The 22,274-nt window shown below is 48.9% G+C and overlaps 1 protein-coding gene across 11 annotated transcripts in view; it reads left to right on the top strand.

Annotated features, from left to right (window-relative positions):
- Positions 1 to 22,274, top strand: part of CENPC (centromere protein C) — a 755,709-nt gene that overhangs the window by 425,040 nt on the left and 308,395 nt on the right. For all 11 annotated transcript variants that reach the window (XM_063919916.1, XM_063919914.1, XM_063919915.1 and 8 more), the window contains one exon: positions 2,828 to 2,924. In XM_063919916.1, coding sequence (XP_063775986.1) covers positions 2,828 to 2,924 — 97 coding nt within the window. The remainder of the gene's footprint in view (positions 1 to 2,827; positions 2,925 to 22,274) is intronic.

The raw sequence follows: 22,274 nt of genomic DNA, 5'->3' as shown, positions 1-22,274 counted from the left end.
TTCTGGACACGGCCCAGAAAAAAGTGTTTCTCCCGGAAGGAGAAAGCCAGGGAGTTGTCTTCTCTAGTCAGAGACCTCCTAAAACCAAAACAGGTATCGGTGCATCACTGCACGCGGGTCCTGGGAAAGATGGTAGCTTCTTACGAAGCAATTCCATTCGGCAGGTTCCATGCCAGAATCTTTCAGTGGGACCTGTTGGACAAGTGGTCCGGATCGCATCTTCAGATGCATCGTTTAATAACCCTGTCTCCACGAACCAGGGTGTCTCTTCTGTGGTGGCTGAACAGTGCTCATCTTCTGGAGGGCCGCAGATTCGGCATACAGGACTGGGTCCTGGTGACCACGGATGCCAGCCTACGAGGCTGGGGGGCAGTCACAAAGGGAAGAAATTTCCAAGGACTATGGTCAAGTCAGGAGACTGCCCTTCACATAAATATTCTGGAACTAAGGGCCATTTACAATGCCCTAAGTCAAGCAAAATCCCTGCTCCTACACCAGCCGGTGCTGATCCAGTCAGAAAACATCACGGCAGTCGCCCATGTGAATCGACAGGGCGGCACAAGAAGCAGGACGGCGATGGCAGAAGCCACAAAAATTCTCCGATGGGCGGAGAATCATGTACTAGCACTGTCAGCAGTGTTCATCCCGGGAGTGGACAACTGGGAAGCAGACTTTCTCAGCAGGCACGACCTCCACCCGGGAGAGTGGGGACTTCATCTAGAAGTCTTCCAAATGATTGTAAATCAATGGGGTCGTCCACAGGTGGACATGATGGCGTCCCGCATAAACAAAAAACTAGAGAAGTATTGCGCCAGGTCAAGAGACCCTCAGGCGATAGCGGTGGACGCCCTAGTGACACCGTGGGTGTACCGGTCAGTGTATGTGTTCCCTCTTCTACCTCTCATACCAAAGGTACTGAGAATAATAAGAAAGCGAGGAGTAAACACAATTCTCGTGGTTCCGGATTGGCCAAGAAGAGCGTGGTACCCGGAACTTCAAGAGATGATCTCAGAGGACCCTTGGTCCCTGCCGCTCAGACAGGACCTGCTACAGCAGGGCCCCTGTCTGTTCCAAGACTTACCGCGGCTGCGTTTGACGGCATGGCGGTTGAACGCCGGATCCTGAAGGAAAAGGGCATTCCGGTTGAAGTCATTCCTACGCTTATTAAAGCCAGGAAAGATGTTACGGCAAAACATTATCACCGCATATGGCGGAAATATGTTGCATGGTGCGAGGCCAAAAAGGCCCCAACAGAGGAATTTCAACTGGGTCGATTTCTGCATTTCCTGCAAGCAGGAGTGAATATGGGCCTAAAACTAGGCTCCATTAAAGTACAGATCTCGGCTCTGTCGATTTTCTTTCAAAAGGAACTAGCTTCAGTACCTGAAGTTCAGACATTTGTGAAAGGAGTGCTGCATATTCAGCCCCCATTTGTGCCTCCTGTGGCACCGTGGGATCTCAACGTGATGTTGAATTTCTTGAAATCACATTGGTTTGAGCCACTAAAAACCGTGGATCTGAAATATCTCACGTGGAAAGTGGTCATGTTATTGGCCCTGGCATCAGCCAGGCGAGTGTCAGAATTGGCGGCTTTATCATGTAAAAGCCCTTATCTGATTTTTCATATGGATAGGGCAGAATTGAGGACTCGTCCCCAGTTTCTCCCTAAGGTGGTGTCAGCGTTTCACCTGAACCAGCCTATTGTGGTGCCTGCGGCTACTAAGGATTTGGAGGACTCCGTTGCTAGACGTTGTCAGTGCCCTGAAAATATATGTTTCCAGGACGGCTGGAGTCAGGAAATCTGACTCGCTGTTTATCCTGTATGCACCCAACAAGCTGGGTGCTCCTGCTTCTAAGCAGACTATTGCTCGTTGGATTTGTAGTACAATTCAGCTTGCACATTCTGTGGCAGGCCTGCCACAGCCAAAAATCTGTAAATGCCCACTCCACAAGGAAGGTGGGCTCATCTTGGGCGGCTGCCCGAGGGGTCTCGGCTTTACAACTTTGCCGAGCAGCTACTTGGTCAGGAGCAAATACGTTTGTAAAATTCTACAAAATTGATATCCTGGCTGAGGAGGACCTGGAGTTCTCTCATTTGGTGCTGCAGAGTCATCCGCACTCTCCCGCCCGTTTGGGAGCTTTGGTATAATCCCCATGGTCCTTACGGAGTCCCCAGCATCCACTTAGGACGTTAGAGAAAATAAGAATTTACTTACCGATAATTCTATTTCTCATAGTCCGTAGTGGATGCTGGGCGCCCATCCCAAGTGCGGATTGTCTGCAATACTTGTACATAGTTATTGTTACAAAAATCGGGTTATTATTGTTGTGAGCCATCTTTCAGAGGCTCCTCTGTTATCATGCTGTTAACTGGGTTCAGATCACAGGTTATACGGTGTGATTGGTGTGGCTGGTATGAGTCTTACCCGGGATTCAAAATCCTTCCTTATTGTGTACGCTCGTCCGGGCACAGTATCCTAACTGAGGCTTGGAGGAGGGTCATAGAGGGAGGAGCCAGTGCACACCAGATAGTCCTAAAGCTTTCTTTAGATGTGCCCAGTCTCCTGCGGAGCCGCTATTCCCCATGGTCCTTACGGAGTCCCCAGCATCCACTACGGACTATGAGAAATAGAATTATCGGTAAGTAAATTCTTATTTTTTTTTGTTTTTTTTTGTTTAACTTTGGTGTTAATTCAGTATTCACAGAAAGAATGACAGACATTGTTATTTTACAATCACCTGACCTAAATGAAGGTTTATTGATTAGTAATACAGCTGAAAACCATTTTAATGTTGGTTTCTGTTTCCATTTACTATCCCTTTGAAGAACCAAACGTTAATCTTGGAAAGCCTATTGATTTTCACAGCCAAAAATCTGAGATCATACGGGAATCTGCAATCCATGATCTATCCATGAATAGAAGGTAAGATTATGTTTATTGTCTCCTCAATGGAATTGGTTTGATGCTTGTACAAATGTTTTTTTTTTCTTTTTTTCTTTTCAAATCTACTAACATGAATACATTTTCCTGTGTTTATGACCGCCTTTTTGAGGTATGTAGCCTAATGAGTTAATTGACAAACTTTCTTTTCTTAATTTGGGCATTTTGTGTTTCCTACCATTACTTTCTAGAGGTTCAACCTTTCCTTTTTTGTATATTTAGTGGATAACTTACCTATGTATGGTATATACATTATACTATATAAATTACAATACAGTTAGTATATGGTTAGATTATATTAAATGCTGGCATCAAGCTGAATAAGACCATTGAAGCTCATGAATTTAAAGAAAGCCAAATAACTACAGTTTCATACATTTTATTATGATTTATTGGAGGTTGAACAGTTTTTCCAGTTGCTGTTAACCCCAAGCCTACCTTGGAGAAAGGGGGTGCAGCATTCCACCCGTGCCAGGAGGGGACCTCAGGGTGGGTTTCCAACCTTGGCAACATCCTTTTGGACTGCAGTCATTCATTTGGTGGTGGACTCTAGTCTGAGTGATTTACTATACAACTAGCATCTCTTTCCCTCTTTCTACACTCTTGTTGGGAAGTTTTAGTGATTTATAATCGTTTTGGTCGCTATGTTCTGGATTCTATGTGGGTTTTTTCCATTTGCCATTGTGCACTGTACATGTTTCCTCCTTCGGTCCTTTCTATCATGTCTGATAAATGGAATGTGCCTGAGGCTAAGCCTATACAAGGGTGATGGAATTTACTTTCATCACCAAAATGCATGTTTGTCCTGCTACTGCTGCAATTCAGTCTTCGTTAAATAAGGGTTGTCACAACTGAGGGCCTGAGCTGACGGGAGGAAGCCTCAGTTGTAGGGGCTGAGGTAAAACTAAACTTGGGAGGTTTAATCAGACCCCTAGACATGTAAGTATGGTGTAGGAAGATTGCCCGAAGGCGTGACCATGACAACCAGAATTTAAAAGTCAATAAAAGTTTATTAACAGAACTCCGTATTCACAGCAGTGGTAAATGAATAACGATATGCAGTAGATAAAATGAAACAGTTCCTGGATCACTATAAGCTTGGCAGGAGCCACAGGGTACTGATAGGATAAGGTACAGTTCTTAATGTCCCAGTGATGGAATGTCCTTACCAGACCCGTCCGTAGAAGTGAGAGTAGCCGAGGAACACACCAGCAGATGTAGCACTTGAAGCTGGTAACGCTGTAGCTGAGAAGACTGCTGTGGATGCTGGATGGAACCATCCAGGTGTTGAAAACACGGAGTGAATGCTGGATGGAACCAGCCAGGTAAATAACACGGAGTGGATGCTGGATGGAACCAGCCAGGTAGTTGAATGAAGCTAGGGAGCGAGGAAATAGGAAATGATGATATGCAGGTACCGATGGTTTCCGGATACCGCTGGTATGTAGGTATCCGCTGGAGAAGCACCGGCACTTTTAAGAAAGCTGAACACTGCTGGAAGCTGACCGCTGGAAGCAGATGGATCTGTAGCTGGAAGCTGGAGTAGTCATGGAAGACTGCAGAGTCAGGCTGCACCGCAAGGTGGTAAGCAGGTGCGGGTCTCTTAGTGGTAACTGGAGACAGGAGCTGGAAACCTGGAACAAAATAACCACAGGGGAGAGAGAGACTGGAAACAAGGTTTGACAACCAAAGCACTGACGATTTCCTGGTGCAGGCTCAGTCCCTTTATACGCTTAGGTGTAAAGGGATTGGATGACTTAATTATGCAGATCTCAGCAGAACTATGGATTGGAGGTCAGGATCATGTGACTGGAACCAAGATGGCTGCGCCCATACCGGCCTGTGGAGGGAAAGCTGTTTGTATTCACCACATGGAGATTCCTCTGTAATGGCGGCGGTGAACATAGAGAACGCCGACTTGCGTCTCAACCTTCAGCATGGACGGCTGCGGCTGCAGTAGGTAAAGAGTGCCACATACCCTGTATGCATTAGGAATATGGAGATGATGCCCGAGGCCCCGCCGGCAGGTGACGCCATGCCAGTCACCCGGGCATTGAGGAACAATATCCACGGATCAGCAGTGATGAGATATGAGGTATGAATGCTTGCATCACAGCTGGGAACCGGGCCTAGGACGCTGGGACAACCTTAGGAGACACCTGAAAGGTAAATAATGGCGTCCAGATACCCGGATCGTGACAGCACCCCCCCCCCCCCCTTTAGGAGTGGCCCCAGGACACTTATTAGGCTTCTGAGGAAATTTAGAGTGGAAATTCCGGACCAAGGCAGGAGCATGGACATCTGAAGCATTGGTCCAAGAGCGCTCTTCAGGACCATAGCCCTTCCAGTCAATGAGATATTGTAACTGACCATAGCGGAAACGTGAATCCAGAATCTTGGCAACTTCATACTCAACTCCCCGTTGAGTCTGGACTTTAGGAGCCGAAGGTAGTGCAGAATGGAATCGATTCAGAATCAGCGGTTTCAGAAGGGAAACATGGAATGTCCTAGGAATTTTCAAGAATGGGGGTAACTGGAGTTTGTAAGCAACAGGATTGATGACTTGTTCAATTTGAAAAGGACCGATGTAACGAGGCACAAACTTCATGCTGGGAACTCTCAACCTCAAGTTCTTCGTAGACAACCACACACGATCACCCACTTTGAGAGCAGGAACTGCCCTACGCTTCTTATCTGCAAACTTCTTGTATCTAGACGATGCTTTGAGCAGAGCCGCTCGCACATTTTTCCAGTTGTTTGAAAACTGGCGTAAGGTGATATCCACTGCTGGTACAGAAGTTGCTGGAAGCGGCTGGAATTCTGGAACTTTAGGGTGGAATCCATAGTTGGTGAAGAATGGTTTTGAAGAAGATGAGGAATGATATTGATTGTTATTGCTAAACTCGGCCCAGGGAAGGAGTTGAACCCAGTCATCTTGCGAGGAAGACACATGGATGCGGAGGAAGGCCTCCAAGTCCTGATTCACCCTCTCAGTTTGACCATTGGTCTGAGGATGGTAAGCTGTAGAGAACTTTAATTTGACTTGGAGAACTTGACACAAACTTCGCCATAATTTGGCTACAAATTGTACTCCTCTATCAGAGATGATCTCCTCGGGAAGACCGTGTAGTCGTAAGATCTCTTGAATGAATACTTGAGCCAACTTGGAAGCTGACGGAAGACCGGTGAGAGGAATGAAATGTGCCATCTCGGTAAACCGGTCAACCACTACCCAGATGGTGTTAAACTTGTTGCACATAGGCAGGTCTGTAACAAAGTCCATCGACAAATGGGTCCACGGTCGACTGGGAACAGATAATGGAACCAGTTGCCCCGCAGGCGACTGGCGGGATACTTTGTGTTGAACACACTTTGGGCAAAATGCAATAAACTCCATGACGTCCTTCTTCAGAGTTGGCCACCAATAAGACCTAGAGATAAACTCAAGGGTTTTCTGAATGCCTGTATGTCCGGCAAAGCGGGAAGCATGTGCCCAATGCATGAGCTTCTTCCTTAACACCGGCTTCACAAAACTTTTCCCTGGTGGGGGCGTAGAGTCCATCCTTACCGTGGAGAATGCCAACGGATTGATAATAGGATGCTTGTCAGAAGACTCCGACTCATTTTCTTGCTCCCAAGAGCGGGAAAGGGCATCGGTCTTGCGATTCTGAGAGCCCGGACAGAACTGGAGTTTAAAGTCGAACCTGGGAAAAAAAAGTGCCCATCTGGCCTGACGAGGATTAAGACATTGTGCGCCTTTCAAATATAAAAGATTCTTGTGATCGGTAAGTATAGTGACCGAATGAAAAGCTCCCTCCAGCAGGTATCTCCACTCTTCCAGAGCGAGTTTGATTGCCAGCAACTCCTGATCGCCAATGGCATAGTTGCGCTCAGCTGGGGAGAACTTCCGGGAGAAGAAGCTGCAAGGATGTAGATGACCATCTTTAGCTCTCTGGGATAACACCGCCCCTACTCCAACGGAAGAGGCATCCACCTCAAGGATGAAAGGAGAGTTGATGTCGGGCTGTTTCAAAACGGGAGCAGAGATGAATCGTTGCTTTAATAGATGAAAAGCTTGCATAGCTTCTTCAGACCACTTGGACGGATTAACACCCTTTTTGGTCAACGCAGTGATAGGCGCCACAATGGTGGAAAAGTCTTGTATAAACTTTCTGTAGTAATTGGCGAATCCCAAAAACCTCTGGACCCCTTTGAGGGTTACAGGTATCGGCCAATTTTGGATTGCTTGTAGTTTCTCAGGATCCATTTCTAGTCCGGAACCGGACACAATATAGCCCAGAAACGGAATGGACTTGACTTCAAAAACACACTTCTCTAATTTGCAATAGAGATGATTGACACGGAGACGGGACAGAACTTCCTTTACCCAGAAGCGATGTTCCTCTAGATTATTGGCAAAGATAAGTATATCATCTAGATAAACAACGACATGACGATATAAGATGTCTCTGAAGATCTCGTTCACAAAATGCTGGAAGACAGCTGGAGCATTACTTAATCCGAAAGGCATGACGAGGTACTCATAATGTCCATCACGGGTGTTAAAGGCGGTCTTCCACTCGTCACCCTCTCGGATCCGGATGAGGTTGTAGGCACCCCTCAAATCCAATTTCGTGAAGATGGTTGCTCCACTAACTCTATCGAAGAGTTCTGTAATCAAGGGTAAAGGATATCGGTTCTTGATGGTAATGTCGTTCAAGCCTCTGTAATCGATGCATGGCCGCAGGCCACCGTCTTTCTTCTTAACGAAGAAGAAACCTGCGCCAGCTGGGGAGGAAGAAGGTCGGATGAAACCCTTCGCCAGATTCTCCTTAATATATTCTTCCATGGAATGCGTCTCTGGTAAAGACAACGGATAAGTTCGGCCTCGAGGTGGAACCTTCCCTGGGATGAGATCGATTGGACAGTCCCATTCTCTATGAGGAGGAAGGATATCAGCAGAAGCTTTACTGAACACGTCCGTGTAGTCTTGATACGGAGGAGGTGGAACATCAGACGACCTGGAGGAGGAAGAACAAACAGGAAGCACTTTGGACAGACAGGTCTCGGTACAGGAAGGACCCCATGCCAGTATTTGCGTAGTCATCCAGTCAATTGATGGGCTATGGAGACGAAGCCATGGAAGGCCCAAAACCACTGGATGTGTGGCTCTTGGAATCACTAAAAAGGAAATAAATTCTGAATGAAGAACTCCTACTCTCAGACGAACTGTAAGAGTTCTTAAAGAAATAGCTGCGTCAAAAATCTTACTGCCATCCACGGCAGTTAAAGAAATGGACGAGGAAAGTCTCTCAGTGGGTAGGGACCACCGCTTAACATATGCTTCAGTTATGAAATTCCCAGCTGCTCCGGAATCTAGGAGGGCAATGACGTTCCTATAACGTTGAGCCATTTGAAGCGAGACTGGGAGATTACAATCATGAGGAGATGGAGAGGAGAGCATTACTCCTAGCCAGCCCTCTCCTTGGCGAGCTAGGACTTGAAGTTTCCCGGACGTTTGGGACAGGCATTGATTGCATGAGACGGAGCTGCACAGTAAAGACAGAGGGACTCAGAAAGACGTCTTCGACGCTCAGCTGGAGATAGACGGAAACGACCAATTTGCATGGGCTCATCTTTGGATGGAGACGGTTGACGAGGAGGAGGAGCAGAAGATTTTGGAGTAGAAGACCTTCCCCGCTCAGTTGCTCTTTCTCTAAACCGTAGATCAACTTTTGTGCATAGGGATATTAGCTCATTCAACTTAGAGGGCAAGTCTCTGGTAGCTAATTTGTCCTTGATGCGTTCTGATAAGCCATGCCAGAATGCAGCATACAGGGCTTCGTCGTTCCATGCCAGTTCGGATGCCAGGATCTTGAACTGTATTAGGTACTGTCCCACAGTACGCGTTCCTTGGCGTAAACGGAGAATCTCAGAAGAAGCTGAAGTTACACGGCCTGGCTCGTCGAAGATGCGCCTGAATGTCGTTACAAAGTCAGTACATGAGGACAGCAGGGTATAGGATTTCTCCCATAAAGGTGATGCCCAATCAAGGGCTGAGCCACTGAGGAGAGAAATAATATAGGCAATTTTAGTGCGATCACTAGGGAAACTGCCAGGTTGTAGCTCGAAATGAATTTCACATTGATTAAGAAATCCCCTGCAAGATCCCGGAGATCCATCAAATTTTGCTGGCGTTGGAAGATGAAGACGTGGAGCAGAAATGGGTAAGGTGGGTGGGGTTACAGCTGGTGTCACTGTGGTGGACGCACTGGACGCGCCTGATCCACGGAGGGTCGTTTGGATCCCATCCAGCCGAGTAGAGAGATCCTGGAGACAGCGGACGATGTGGCCTTGTGCAGCCTCCTGATGTTCGAGTCTGGCTGCCAGTTCTTGCATCGGCCTGGCCGCTTGATCCTGGTCTCCGGCTGGATTCATATGGTCAGTGCTTACTGTCACAACTGAGGGCCTGAGCTGACGGGAGGAAGCCTCAGTTGTAGGGGCTGAGGTAAAACTAAACTTGGGAGGTTTAATCAGACCCCTAGACATGTAAGTATGGTGTAGGAAGATTGCCCGAAGGCGTGACCATGACAACCAGAATTTAAAAGTCAATAAAAGTTTATTAACAGAACTCCGTATTCACAGCAGTGGTAAATGAATAACGATATGCAGTAGATAAAATGAAACAGTTCCTGGATCACTATAAGCTTGGCAGGAGCCACAGGGTACTGATAGGATAAGGTACAGTTCTTAATGTCCCAGTGATGGAATGTCCTTACCAGACCCGTCCGTAGAAGTGAGAGTAGCCGAGGAACACACCAGCAGATGTAGCACTTGAAGCTGGTAACGCTGTAGCTGAGAAGACTGCTGTGGATGCTGGATGGAACCAGCCAGGTGTTGAAAACACGGAGTGAATGCTGGATGGAACCAGCCAGGTAAATAACACGGAGTGGATGCTGGATGGAACCAGCCAGGTAGTTGAATGAAGCTAGGGAGCGAGGAAATAGGAAATGATGATATGCAGGTACCGATGGTTTCCGGATACCGCTGGTATGTAGGTATCCGCTGGAGAAGCACCGGCACTTTTAAGAAAGCTGAACACTGCTGGAAGCTGACCGCTGGAAGCAGATGGATCTGTAGCTGGAAGCTGGAGTAGTCATGGAAGACTGCAGAGTCAGGCTGCACCGCAAGGTGGTAAGCAGGTGCGGGTCTCTTAGTGGTAACTGGAGACAGGAGCTGGAAACCTGGAACAAAATAACCACAGGGGAGAGAGAGACTGGAAACAAGGTTTGACAACCAAAGCACTGACGATTTCCTGGTGCAGGCTCAGTCCCTTTATACGCTTAGGTGTAAAGGGATTGGATGACTTAATTATGCAGATCTCAGCAGAACTATGGATTGGAGGTCAGGATCATGTGACTGGAACCAAGATGGCTGCGCCCATACCGGCCTGTGGAGGGAAAGCTGTTTGTATTCACCACATGGAGATTCCTCTGTAATGACGGCGGTGAACATAGAGAACGCCGACTTGCGTCTCAACCTTCAGCATGGACGGCTGCGGCTGCAGTAGGTAAAGAGTGCCACATACCCTGTATGCATTAGGAATATGGAGATGATGCCCGAGGCCCCGCCGGCAGGTGACGCCATGCCAATCACCCGGGCATTGAGGAACAATATCCACGGATCAGCAGTGATGAGATATGAGGTATGAATGCTTGCATCACAGCTGGGAACCGGGCCTAGGACGCTGGGACAACCTTAGGAGACACTTGAAAGGTAAATAATGGCGTCCAGATACCCGGATCGTGACAATTCATGTTGGATCCTTTCCAACGGAAAGGATCAGACGTGAGGATTCAATGCCCGGCTAAACCCGGCTGGTTTGGCTCGTTCCCGACAATGCCAATCCGACTTCTTATAACGTCATGTGAGGGTAAATGGTGAGCGGGCTTCACCCACTCTGTGGAATGCCCACCCACGCTTGACTCACCTCTAGTCTCCAAACCTTTAAACATTCCCTGAAAACTCGCCTCTTCAGACAAGCCCATCAAATTCCAGACCCACCCGCATAAACCTTTAATGCTTCCCTAACTAATTACATCCTCTCTGTACAGTACACATAACCTCACAAATCTTGTCTTTCTTTACTCTCACACCCTCCTTACCCTTTGCCAAAATTGCTGGGTGATCATATCCTTCAACCCAATAAAAACCTAGCAATCTAGTGGACCATTATGCAATAGATAGCACCTATCCTTGTGTATAAATGCCTATTTCCCTATAGATTGTAAGCTTGCGAGCAGGGCCTTCCTACCTCTGTCTGTCTGTTTTTACCCAGTTTTGTTCTATTATTTCTCTGACGTCCTAGTGGATGCTGGGAACTCCGTAAGGACCATGGGGAATATACGGGCTCCGCAGGAGACTGGGCACTCTAAGAAAGAATTAGGACTACTGGTGTGCACTGGCTCCTCCCTCTATGCCCCTCCTCCAGACCTCAGTTAGAATCTGTGCCCGGCTCGAGCTGGTTGCACACTAGGGGCTCTCCTGAGCTTCTAGTAAAGAAAGTATTTATTAGGTTTTTTATTTTCAGTGAGATCTGCTGGCAACAGACTCACTGCTACGAGGGACTTAGGGGAGAGAAGCGAACCTACCTGCTTGCAGCTAGCTTGTGCTTCTAGGCTACTGGACACCATTGGCTCCAGAGGGATCGAACACAGGCCCAGCCTCGGTCGTCCGGTCCCGGAGCCGTGCCGCCGTCCCCCTTGCAGAGCCAGAAGCAAGAAGAACGTCCAGGAAATCGGCGGCTGAAGACTCCGGTCTTCATTAAGGTAGCCCATAGCACTGCAGCTGTGCGCCATTGCTCCCTATGCACACCACATACTCCGGTCACTGATGGGTGCAGGGCGCTGGGGGGGGGGGGGGGGGGGGGGGGGGGAGGGGTAAAAAAGAGAGGGGGGGCACTAAATTTAGGCGCAAAACTGTATTGTTTAGCTGCTATAGGGAAAATCACTTTGTGTAGTGTAAATCCCTGTTTATATAGCGCTGTGGTGTGTGCTGGCATACTCTCTCTCTGTCTCCCCAAAGGACTTTGTGGGGTCCTGTCCTCAGTCAGAGCATTCCCTGTGTGTGTGCGGTGTGTCGGTACGGCTGTGTCGACATGTTTGATGAGGAGGCTTATGTGGAGGCGGAGCAAGTGCCGGTAAATGTGATGTCACCCCCTGCGGGGTCGACACCAGAGTGGATGGATATGTGGAAGGTATTAACCGACAGTGTCAACTGCTTACATAAAAGGTTCGATGACATAACAGCTGTGGGACTGCCGTCTTCTCAGCCCGCGCCTGCCCAGGCGTCTCAAAGGCCATCAGGGGCTCAAAAACGCCCGCTACCTCAGATGGCAGACACAGATGTCGACACGGAGTCTGACTCCAGTGTCGACGACGAGGAGACTAATGTACATTCCACTAGGGCCATCTGTTGCATGATTACGGCAATGAAAAATGTGTTGCACATTTCTGACATTAACCCAGGTACCACTAAAAAGGGTATTCTGTTAGAGGAGAAAAAGCAACCAGTGGTTTTTCCCCCATCAGATGAGTTAAATGAAGTGTGTGAAGAAGCGTGGGCTTCCCCTGATAAAAAACTAGTGATTTCTAAAAAGTTACTAATGGCGTACCCTTTCCCGACAGAGGACAGGGTACGTTGGGAGACATCCCCGAGGGTGGATAAAGCGCTCACACGCTTGTCAAAAAAGGTGGCACTACCGTCTCAGGATACGGCCGCCTTAAAGGAGCCTGTGGATAGAAAGCAGGAGGCTATCCTGAAGTCTGTATATACACACTCAGGTACTATACTGAGACCTGCTATTGCTTCAGCATGGATGTGCAGTGCTGCAGCAGCGTGGTCTGATTCCCTGTCTGATAACATTGATTCCCTTGACAGGGACACTATATTGCTAACCATAGAGCATATTAAAGACGTAGTCTTATATATGAGAGATGCACAGAGGGATATTTGCCGGCTGGCATCTAGAATAAATGCAATGTCCATTTCTGCCAGGAGAGTATTATGGACTCTGCAGTGGACAGGTGATGCGGATTCTAAAAGGCACATGGAGGTTTTGCCTTACAAGGGTGAGGAATTGTTTGGGGATGGTCTCTCGGACCTCGTTTCCACAGCGACAGCTGGGATGTCGACATTTTTACCTCAGGTTCCCTCACGGCCATAAGAAAGCACCGTATTATCAGGTACAGTCCTTTCGGCCCCAGAAAGGCAAGCGGGTTAAAGGCGCGTCCTTTCTGCCCAGAGGCAGGGGTAGAGGGAAAAAGCTGCACCATACAGCCAGTTCCCAAGAACAAAAATCCTCCCCTGCTTCCAGTAAATCCACCGCATGACGCTGGGGCTCCACTGGTGATGCCAGGTGCGGTGGGGGCCCGTCTCCGGAACTTCAGCGACCGGTGGGTTCGCTCACAGGTGGATCCCTGGGTTCTACAAGTGGTATCTCAGGGATACAAGCTGGAATTCGAGACGTCTCCCCCTCGCCGTTACCTCAAATCAGCCTTGCCAGCTACTCCCCCGGACAGGGAGGTAGTGCTGGCGGCAATTCACAAGCTGTACCTCCAGCAGGTGATAAAAGTTCCCCTCCTTCAACAGGGACGGGGTTACTATTCCACAATGTTTGTGGTACCGAAACCAGACTGTTCGGTGAGACCCATTCTAAATTTGAAATCCTTGAACACTTATATAAGGAGGTTCAAGTTCAAAATGGAATCGCTCAGGGCGATTATTGCAAGCCTGGAAGAAGGGGATTACATGGTATCACTGGACATCAAGGATGCTTACCTGCATGTCCCCATTTACCCACCTCACCAGGTGTACCTCCATTTTGTGGTACAAGACTGCCATTACCAATTCCAGACGTTGCCGTTTGGTCTGTCCACGGCACCGAGGGTATTTACCAAGGTAATGGCCGAAATGATGATACTCCTTCGAAAGAAGGGAGTTATAATTATCCCATACTTGGACGATCTCCTTATAAAGGCGAGGTCCAGGGAGCAGTTGTTGGTCGGAGTAGCACTATCTCAGGAAGTGCTACAACAGCACGGCTGGATTGTGAATATTCCAAAGTCGCAGCTGGTTCCTACGACGCGTCTGCTGTTCCTGGGTATGATTCTGGACACAGAACAGAAGGAGGTGTTTCTCCCGGAGGAGAAGGCCAAGGAGTTGTCATCTCTGGTCAGAGACCTCCTGAAACCAAAACAGGTGTCGGTGCATCACTGCACGCGAGTCCTGGGAAAGATGGTAGCTTCTTACGAGGCAATTCCATTCGGTAGGTTCCATGCAAGGATCTTTCAGTGGGATCTGTTAGACGAGTGGTCCGGATCGCATCTTCAGATGCATCGGCTGATCACCCTGTCCCCGAGGGCCAGGGTGTCTCTGCTGTGGTGGCTGCAGAGTGCTCATCTTCTAGAGGGCCGCAGATTCGGCATACAGGACTGGGTCCTGGTGACCACGGATGCCAGCCTCCGAGGTTGGGGGGCAGTCACTCAGGGAAGAAACTTCCAGGGACAATGGTCGAGTCAGGAGGCTTCCCTACACATAAATATTCTGGAACTAAGGGCCATTTACAATGCCCTAAGTCAGGCAAGACCCCTGCTTCAAAACCAGCCGGTGCTGATTCAGTCAGACAACATCACGGCGGTCGCCCATGTAAACCGACAGGGCGGCACAAGAAGCAGGATGGCGATGGCAGAAGCCACAAGGATTCTCCGATGGGCGGAAAATCACGTGATAGCACTGTCAGCAGTGTTCATTCCGGGAGTGGACAACTGGGAAGCAGACTTCCTCAGCAGGCACGACCTCCACCCGGGAGAGTGGGGACTTCATCCAGAAGTCTTCCAACTGATTGTAAACCGTTGGGAAAGGCCACAGGTGGACATGATGGCGTCCCGCCTAAACAAAAAGCTAAAAAGATATTGCGCCAGGTCAAGGGACCCTCAGGCAATAGCTGTGGACGCTCTAGTGACACCGTGGGTGTACCAGTCGGTTTATGTGTTCCCTCCTCTTCCTCTCATACCAAAGGTGCTGAGGATAATAAGAAAGAGAGGAGTAAGAACTATACTCATCGTTCCGGATTGGCCAAGAAGGACTTGGTACCCGGAACTACAAGAAATGATCTCAGAGGACCCTTGGCCTCTGCCTCTCAGACAGGACCTGCTACAGCAGGGGCCCTGTCTGTTCCAAGACTTACCGCGGCTGCGTTTGACGGCATGGCAGTTGAACGCCGGATCCTGATGGAAAAGGGCATTCCGGTTGAAGTCATTCCTACGCTGATAAAAGCTAGGAAAGATGTGACAGCAAAGCATTATCACCGCATATGGCGAAAATATGTTGCTTGGTGTGAGGCTATGAAGGCCCCCACAGAAGAATTTCAGCTGGGTCGATTTCTGCACTTCCTACAGTCAGGAGTGACTATGGGCCTAAAATTGGGTTCCATTAAAGTCCAGATTTCGGCCCTGTCTATTTTCTTTCAAAAAGAACTGGCTTCACTGTTTGAAATTCAGACGTTTGTTAAGGGAGTACTGCATATTCAGCCCCTTTTTGTGCCCCCAGTGGCACCTTGGGATCTCAACGTTGTGTTGGATTTCCTAAAATCACATTGGTTTGAGCCACTTCAGACCGTGGAATTAAAATATCTCACGAGGAAAGTGGTCATGCTTTTGGCCTTGGCTTCGCTAGGCGGGTGTCAGAATTGGCGGCTTTGTCCTGTAAAAGCCCTGATCTTCCATATGGACAGAGCAGAATTGAGGACGCGTCCCCAATTCCTCCCTAAGGTGGTATCAGCGTTTCATTTGAACCAACCTATTGTGGTGCCTGCGGCTACTCGGGACTTGGAGGCCTCCAAGTTGCTGGACGTAGTCCGGGCCCTGAAAATCTATGTTTCCAGGACGGCTAGAGTCAGAAAGACTGACTGGCTGTTTATCCTGCATGCACCCAACAAGCTGGGTGCTCCTGCTTCTAAGCAGACTATTGCTCGCTGGATCTGCTCCACGATTCAACTTGCACATTCTGCGGCTGGACTGCCGCATCCTAAATCAGTAAAAGCACATTCCACGAGGAAGGTGGGCTCTTCTTGGGCGGCTGCCCGAGGGGTCTCGGCTTTACAACTTTGCCGAGCTGCTACCTGGTCGGGATCAATCACGTTTGCAAAATTCTACAAGTTTGATACCCTGGCTGAGGAGGACCTTGAGTTTGCTCATTCGGTGCTGCAGAGTCATCCGCACTCTCCCGCCCGTTTGGGAGCTTTGGTATAATCCCCATGGTCCTTACGGAGTTCCCAGCATCCACTAGGACGTCAGAGAAAATAAGAATTTACTCACCGGTAATTCTATTTCTCGTAGTCCGTAGTGGATGCTGGGCGCCCATCCCAAGTGTGGATTGTCTGCAATACTTGTATATAGTTATTGCCTAACTAAAGGGTTATTGTTATGAGCCATCTGTTAGTGAGGCTCAGTTGTTATTCATACTGTTAACTGGGTATAGTATCACGAGTTGTACGGTGTGATTGGTGTAGCTGGTATGAGTCTTATCCGGATTCCAAATCCTTTCCTTGTTGTGTCAGCTCTTCCGGGCACAGTTTCCCTAACTGAGGTCTGGAGGAGGGGCATAGAGGGAGGAGCCAGTGCACACCAGTAGTCCTAATTCTTTCTTAGAGTGCCCAGTTTCCTGCGGAGCCCGTCTATTCCCCATGGTCCTTACGGAGTTCCCAGCATCCACTACGGAGTACGAGAAATAGAATTACCGGTGAGTAAATTCTTTTTTTTTGCTGTAATTGTAAATCGCAGCAGAATATGCTGTGCTATATAAAAAAACTGTTAATAATAATAATCATTGTTGGAAACGGGGCTAAAACCCGTCTGGTTTGGCCGTGCTTCCGTCAATACATGTTAAGCCGCCGATCCGCGTGGTTTCCGACAAGTCGGATTTCCAGACTTGTTGGAAGAAATGGTTGAACTTTTGTGTTGTGTGGCTGTCTGGACATCAATGGCATATACTTCAATGTTCCTATTTAAGAAGGAGGTCATTGCTTTTTTCCATTTTGCTGTTAAACCTAATACTTGGGTCTACTTTTTGGTCTGACCGCAGCTCTGAGGCTGTTCATGGAGGTTATTCCTGCCCTTCTCAAGTGCAGGTGGATTACAGTTATTTCTCTAGCATCCATAAGGGATATTGGGGAGACTTAGTACGATGGGGTATAGACGGGGTCCAAAGGAGCTGGTGCACTTTAAATTTCTTCACTGGGTGTGCTGGCTCCACCCCTCTATGCACCCTCCCACAGGCAGTTTCGAAAAAAGTGCCCTCAGAGAGGATGCACATCTCTGCAGCTCCAGAGAGTTTTCTTCAATTTCTTTTAAACTTATTATTTTCGGTATGTTGTTTGGACAACAGCATACCTGCACCGTGGGGGTTAGGGGGAGAGAAACGGTCACCGGCCTTGCGAAAACTGGTACTGGGTGTAGCAAAAGTAGAGAACCGCTGTTGTACACATTCTTTGTCCTATACAGGACAGAAATCATTAGTGTTTGACTGTGATTTAGTTAGCTGACAACCTCACTGGGGCTGTATAGCTGGGGTGAGCTGTTCTTCTCTCTGTGTGTTTCCTCTTACATACAGTAAAGGCAGGCTTGCTAAGTATTACTGTCTGTATGTATGTTATTGTGATTTACTGTGAACATGGGTAAGCACAAACTATGCAGTGTCTGCTACACCAGATTCTCTCCCTTATCATTTGATTCTGTTTCATGTGAACAATGCAGCCAATCTTCACAGCTCAGTGAGGGGGCTGAGGGAGAGGGACCAGAGCCATCCTGGTTAGGGGCTCTTAAGACTATGATGTCTGATATGTCATCACAACTCACTGCTAATGTTAAAAAAACTCAGCTACTACTACAGGTTTTTGCTGACTTAGCTGCTAGGGCAGATGTTACACAGCTCCCCCTCCCTAACTCAGGACCACAAAAGCGTTGTTTACCTGCTCTGCTCTCTGATTCAGATGTGGAAATAAAGTAGGATAGGGATGATTTGGATCCTGTTAGTGGGGATTCCGCTTCTGCTCAGGGTATTGAACCCCTAATTCTGGCTGTACGGGACTTGTTAAAGCTCCCTCTAGAAGACGCTGCGTCACAGCAGTTGTTTTTCTTTACACAAAACGAGCCCTAATGTCACTTTCTCTGACGTCCTAGTGGATGCTGGGAACTCCGTAAGGACCATGGGGAATAGACGGCTCCGCAGGAGACTGGGCACATCTAAAGAAAGATTTAGGACTATCTGGTGTGCACTGGCTCCTCCTCCTATGACCCTCCTCCAAGCCTCAGTTAGATTTCTTTGCCCGGCCGAGCTGGATGCACACTAGGGGCTCTCCTGACCTCCTAGAAAGAAAGTATAGTTTAGGTTTTTTATTTTACAGTGAGACCTGCTGGCAACAGGCTCACTGCACCGAGGGACTAAGGGGAGAAGAAGCGAACCTACCTAAGTGGTGGTAGCTTGGGCTTCTTAGGCTACTGGACACCATTAGCTCCAGAGGGATCGCACACAGTACCCGACCTCGTCGTCCGGAGCCGCGCCGCCGTACCCCTTACAGAGCCAGAAGCAAGAAGGTCCGGAAAATCGGCGGCTGAAGACTTCTGTCTTCTCCAATGTAGCGCACAGCACTGCAGCTGTGCGCCATTGCTCCTCATGCACACTGCGGTCACTGATGGGTGCAGGGCGCTGGGGGGGGGGGGGGGGGCGCCCTGAGCAGCAATAAATAGCACCTTGGCTGGCAAACTGACACCATATATAGCCCCAGGGGCTATATAGGTGTATATTAACCCCTGCCAGAATTATTAAAATAGCGGGAGAAAGCCCACCGAAAAAGGGGCGGAGCCATCTCCCTCAGCACACTGGCGCCATTTTCCCTCACAGCTCAGCTGGAAGGATCGCTCCCTGGCTCTCCCCTGCAGTCCTGCACTACAGAAAGGGTTAAAAAGAGAGGGGGGCACAAAAATTAGGCGCAGTATATTATAATAATGCAGCTATAAGGGAAAACACTCTCTATAGGTGATATCCCTGTGATATATAGCGCTCTGGTGTGTGCTGGCATACTCTCCCTCTGTTTCCCCAAAGGGCTTTGTGGGGTCCTGTCCTCTGTCAGAGCATTCCCTGTGTGTGTGCTGTGTGTCGATACTGCTGTGTCGACATGTATGATGAGGAAAATGATGTGGAGGCGGAGCAAAGGCCTGTGAATGTGATGTCACCCCCTGCGGGGTCGACACCTGTGTGGATGGACTTATGGAAGGTGTCAACTCCTTACACAAAAGGTTTGACGACATAGGACAGCCGGCTACTCAGCTTGTGCCTGTTCCAGCGTCTCAAATGTCATCAGGGGCTTTAAAACGCCCGCTACCTCAGGTGACAGACACAGATGTCGACACGGATACCGACTCCAGTGTCGACGACGATGAGACTAGTGTACCCTCCAATAGGTCCACCCGTTACATGATTGAGGCAATGAAAAATGTATTACACATTTCTGATAATACCCCAGGTACCACAAAAAAGGGTATTATGTTTGGTGAGAAAAAATTACCTGTAGTTTTTCCTGCATCTGAGAAATTAATATGAGGTGTGTGAGGAAGCGTGGACTTCCCCCGATAAGAAATTGATAATTTCTAAGCAGCGTACCCTTTTCCGCCAGAGGATAGGTCACGTTGGGAAATACCCCCTAGGGTAGATAAAGCGCTGACACGCTTATTAAAAAAGGTGGCACTACCGTCTCCGGATACGGCCGCCCTAAAGGAACCTGCTGATAGAAAGCAGGAAACTACCCTTAAAGCTATATACACACACACGGGCATTATATTGAGACCAGCTATTGCCTCGGCATGGAGGTGCAGTGCGGCAGCTGCGTGGTCAGATTCCCTGTCGGACAATACTATGGATAGGGACAATATTTTGCTGACAATAGAGCATATAAAAGACGCTGTCTTATACATGCGTGATGCACAGAGGGATATTTGCCGGCTGGCATCACAAATAAGCGCTATGTAAAAGCGATGCCGATTCAAAACGGCACATGGAAGTTTTGCCCTATAAGGGGGTGGAACTGTTTGGGGATGGTCTTTCAGACCTCGTTTCCACAGCTACTGATGGGAAATCAAACTGGTTGCCACAAGCTACCCCACAGCAAAAAAAAGCACTGTATTATCAGGTACAGTCCTTTCGGCCCCAGAAAAGCAAGAGGGCTGGAGGCTCATCTTTCTGCCAAGAGGAAAAGGTAGAGGGAAAAAGCTGCAGCACACAGCTAATTCCCAAGAGCAGAAGTCTTCCCCTGCGTCCGGTAAGTCCACAGCATGACGCTGGGACTGCTCAGGCGGACCCGGGTACGGTGGGGGCCCGTCTCAAAAATTTCAGCGCACAGTGGGCTCTCTCACAGGCGGATCCCGGGGTTCTTCAAACAGTATCTCAGGGGTACAGGCTGGAATTCGAGACGTCTCCCCCCCGCCGTTTCCTAAAATCTTCCTTACCGGCAACTCCCTCTGCCAGGGAGGCAGTGTGGTGGTTATCTAAAAACTGTATTCACTGCAAGTGATTGTCAAGGTACCCCTCCTTCAACAAGGAAAGGGTTACTATTCCACAATGTTTGTGGTTCCGAAACCGGAAGGTTCGGTGAGACCCATATTAAATTTAAAATCCTTGAACACATATATCAAAAGATTCAAGTTCAAGATGGAATCGCTCAGGGCAGTTATTGCGAACCTGGACGAGGGGGATTACAGGGTCTCTCTGGACATCAAGGATGCTTACCTGCATGTCCCCATTTACCCTCCTCACCAGGAGTACCTCAGGTTTGTGGTACAGGACTGTCACTATCAGTTCCAGACGCTGCCGTTTGGGTTATCCACGGCACCGAGGGTCTTTACCAAGGTAATGGCCGACATGATGATACTCCTTCGCAAGAAGGGAGTTTTTAATTATCCCGTACTTGGACGATCTCCTGATAAAGGCGAGGTCCAAGGAACAGTTGGTAGTGGGGGTAGCACTTTCTCGGGAAGTGCTGCAACAGCACGGCTGGATTCTCAATATTCCAAAGTCACAGCTGGTCCCGACGACACGTCTTCTGTTCCTGGGAATGATTCTGGACACAGACCAGAAAAAAGTGTTTCTTCCAGTGGAAAAAGCCGAGGAGTTGTCATCTCTAGTCAGAGACCTCCTAAAACCGGGACAGGTGTCGGTACATCAATGCACACGAGTCCTGGGAAAAATGGTAGCTTCGTACGAAGCAATTCCATTCGGAAGGTTCCACGCAAGGACTTTCCAGTGGGACCTGTTGGACAAATGGTCCGGGTCCCATCTCCAGATGCAACAGCGGATAACCCTGTCGGCAGGGACCAGGGTGTCGCTGCTGTGGTGGCTGCAGAGGGCTCATCTACTAGAGGGCCGCAGATTCGGAATACAGGACTGGGTCCTGGTGACCACGGATGCCAGCCTTCGGGACTGGGGTGCAGTCACACAGGGAAGAAATTTCCAAGGACTGTGGTCAAATCAGGAGATTTCGCTTCACATAAATATTCTGGAGCTAAGGGCCATTTACAATGCCCTAAGCCAAGCAAGGCCCCTGCTTCAGAACCAGCCAGTACTGATCCAATCGGACAACATCACGGCGGTCGCCCATGTAAACAGACAGGGCGGCACAAGAAGCAGGAGGGCATTGGCAGAAGCCACAAGGATTCTCCGATGGGCGGAAAATCATGTGTTAGCACTGACAGCGGTATTCATTCCGGGAGTGGACAACTGGGAAGCAGACTTCCTCAGCAGGCACGACCTCCACCCGGGAGAATGGGGACTTCATCCAGAAGTCTTCCAAATGCTGGTAAACCGTTGGGAAAGACCACAGGTGGACATGATGGCGTCCCGCCTCAACAAAAAGCTAAAAAGATATTGCGCCAGGTCAAGGGACCCTCAGGCGATCGCTGTGGACGCTCTAGTAACACCGTGGGTGTACCAGTCGGTTTATGTGTTTCCTCCTCTGCCTCTCATTCCCAAGGTACTGAGAATAATACGAAGGCGAGGAGTGAAAACTATACTCGTGGTTCCGGATTGGCCAAGAAGAGCTTGGTACCCGGAACTTCAAGAGATGCTTTCAGAGAACCCATGGCCTCTGCCGCTCAGACAGGACCTGCTGCAGCAGGGGCCCTGTCTGTTCCAAGACTTACCGCGGCTACGTTTGACGGCATGGCGGTTGAAAACCGGATCCTGAAGGAAAAGGGCATTCCGGAGGAAGTCATCCCTACCCTG

The sequence above is a fragment of the Pseudophryne corroboree genome, chromosome 1, assembly GCF_028390025.1.
Source record: "Pseudophryne corroboree isolate aPseCor3 chromosome 1, aPseCor3.hap2, whole genome shotgun sequence".
Taxonomy (NCBI): Eukaryota; Metazoa; Chordata; class Amphibia; order Anura; family Myobatrachidae; genus Pseudophryne; species Pseudophryne corroboree.
Note: the sequence above shows the minus strand (reverse complement) of the source record. Positions and strands in the feature narration are given on the sequence as shown.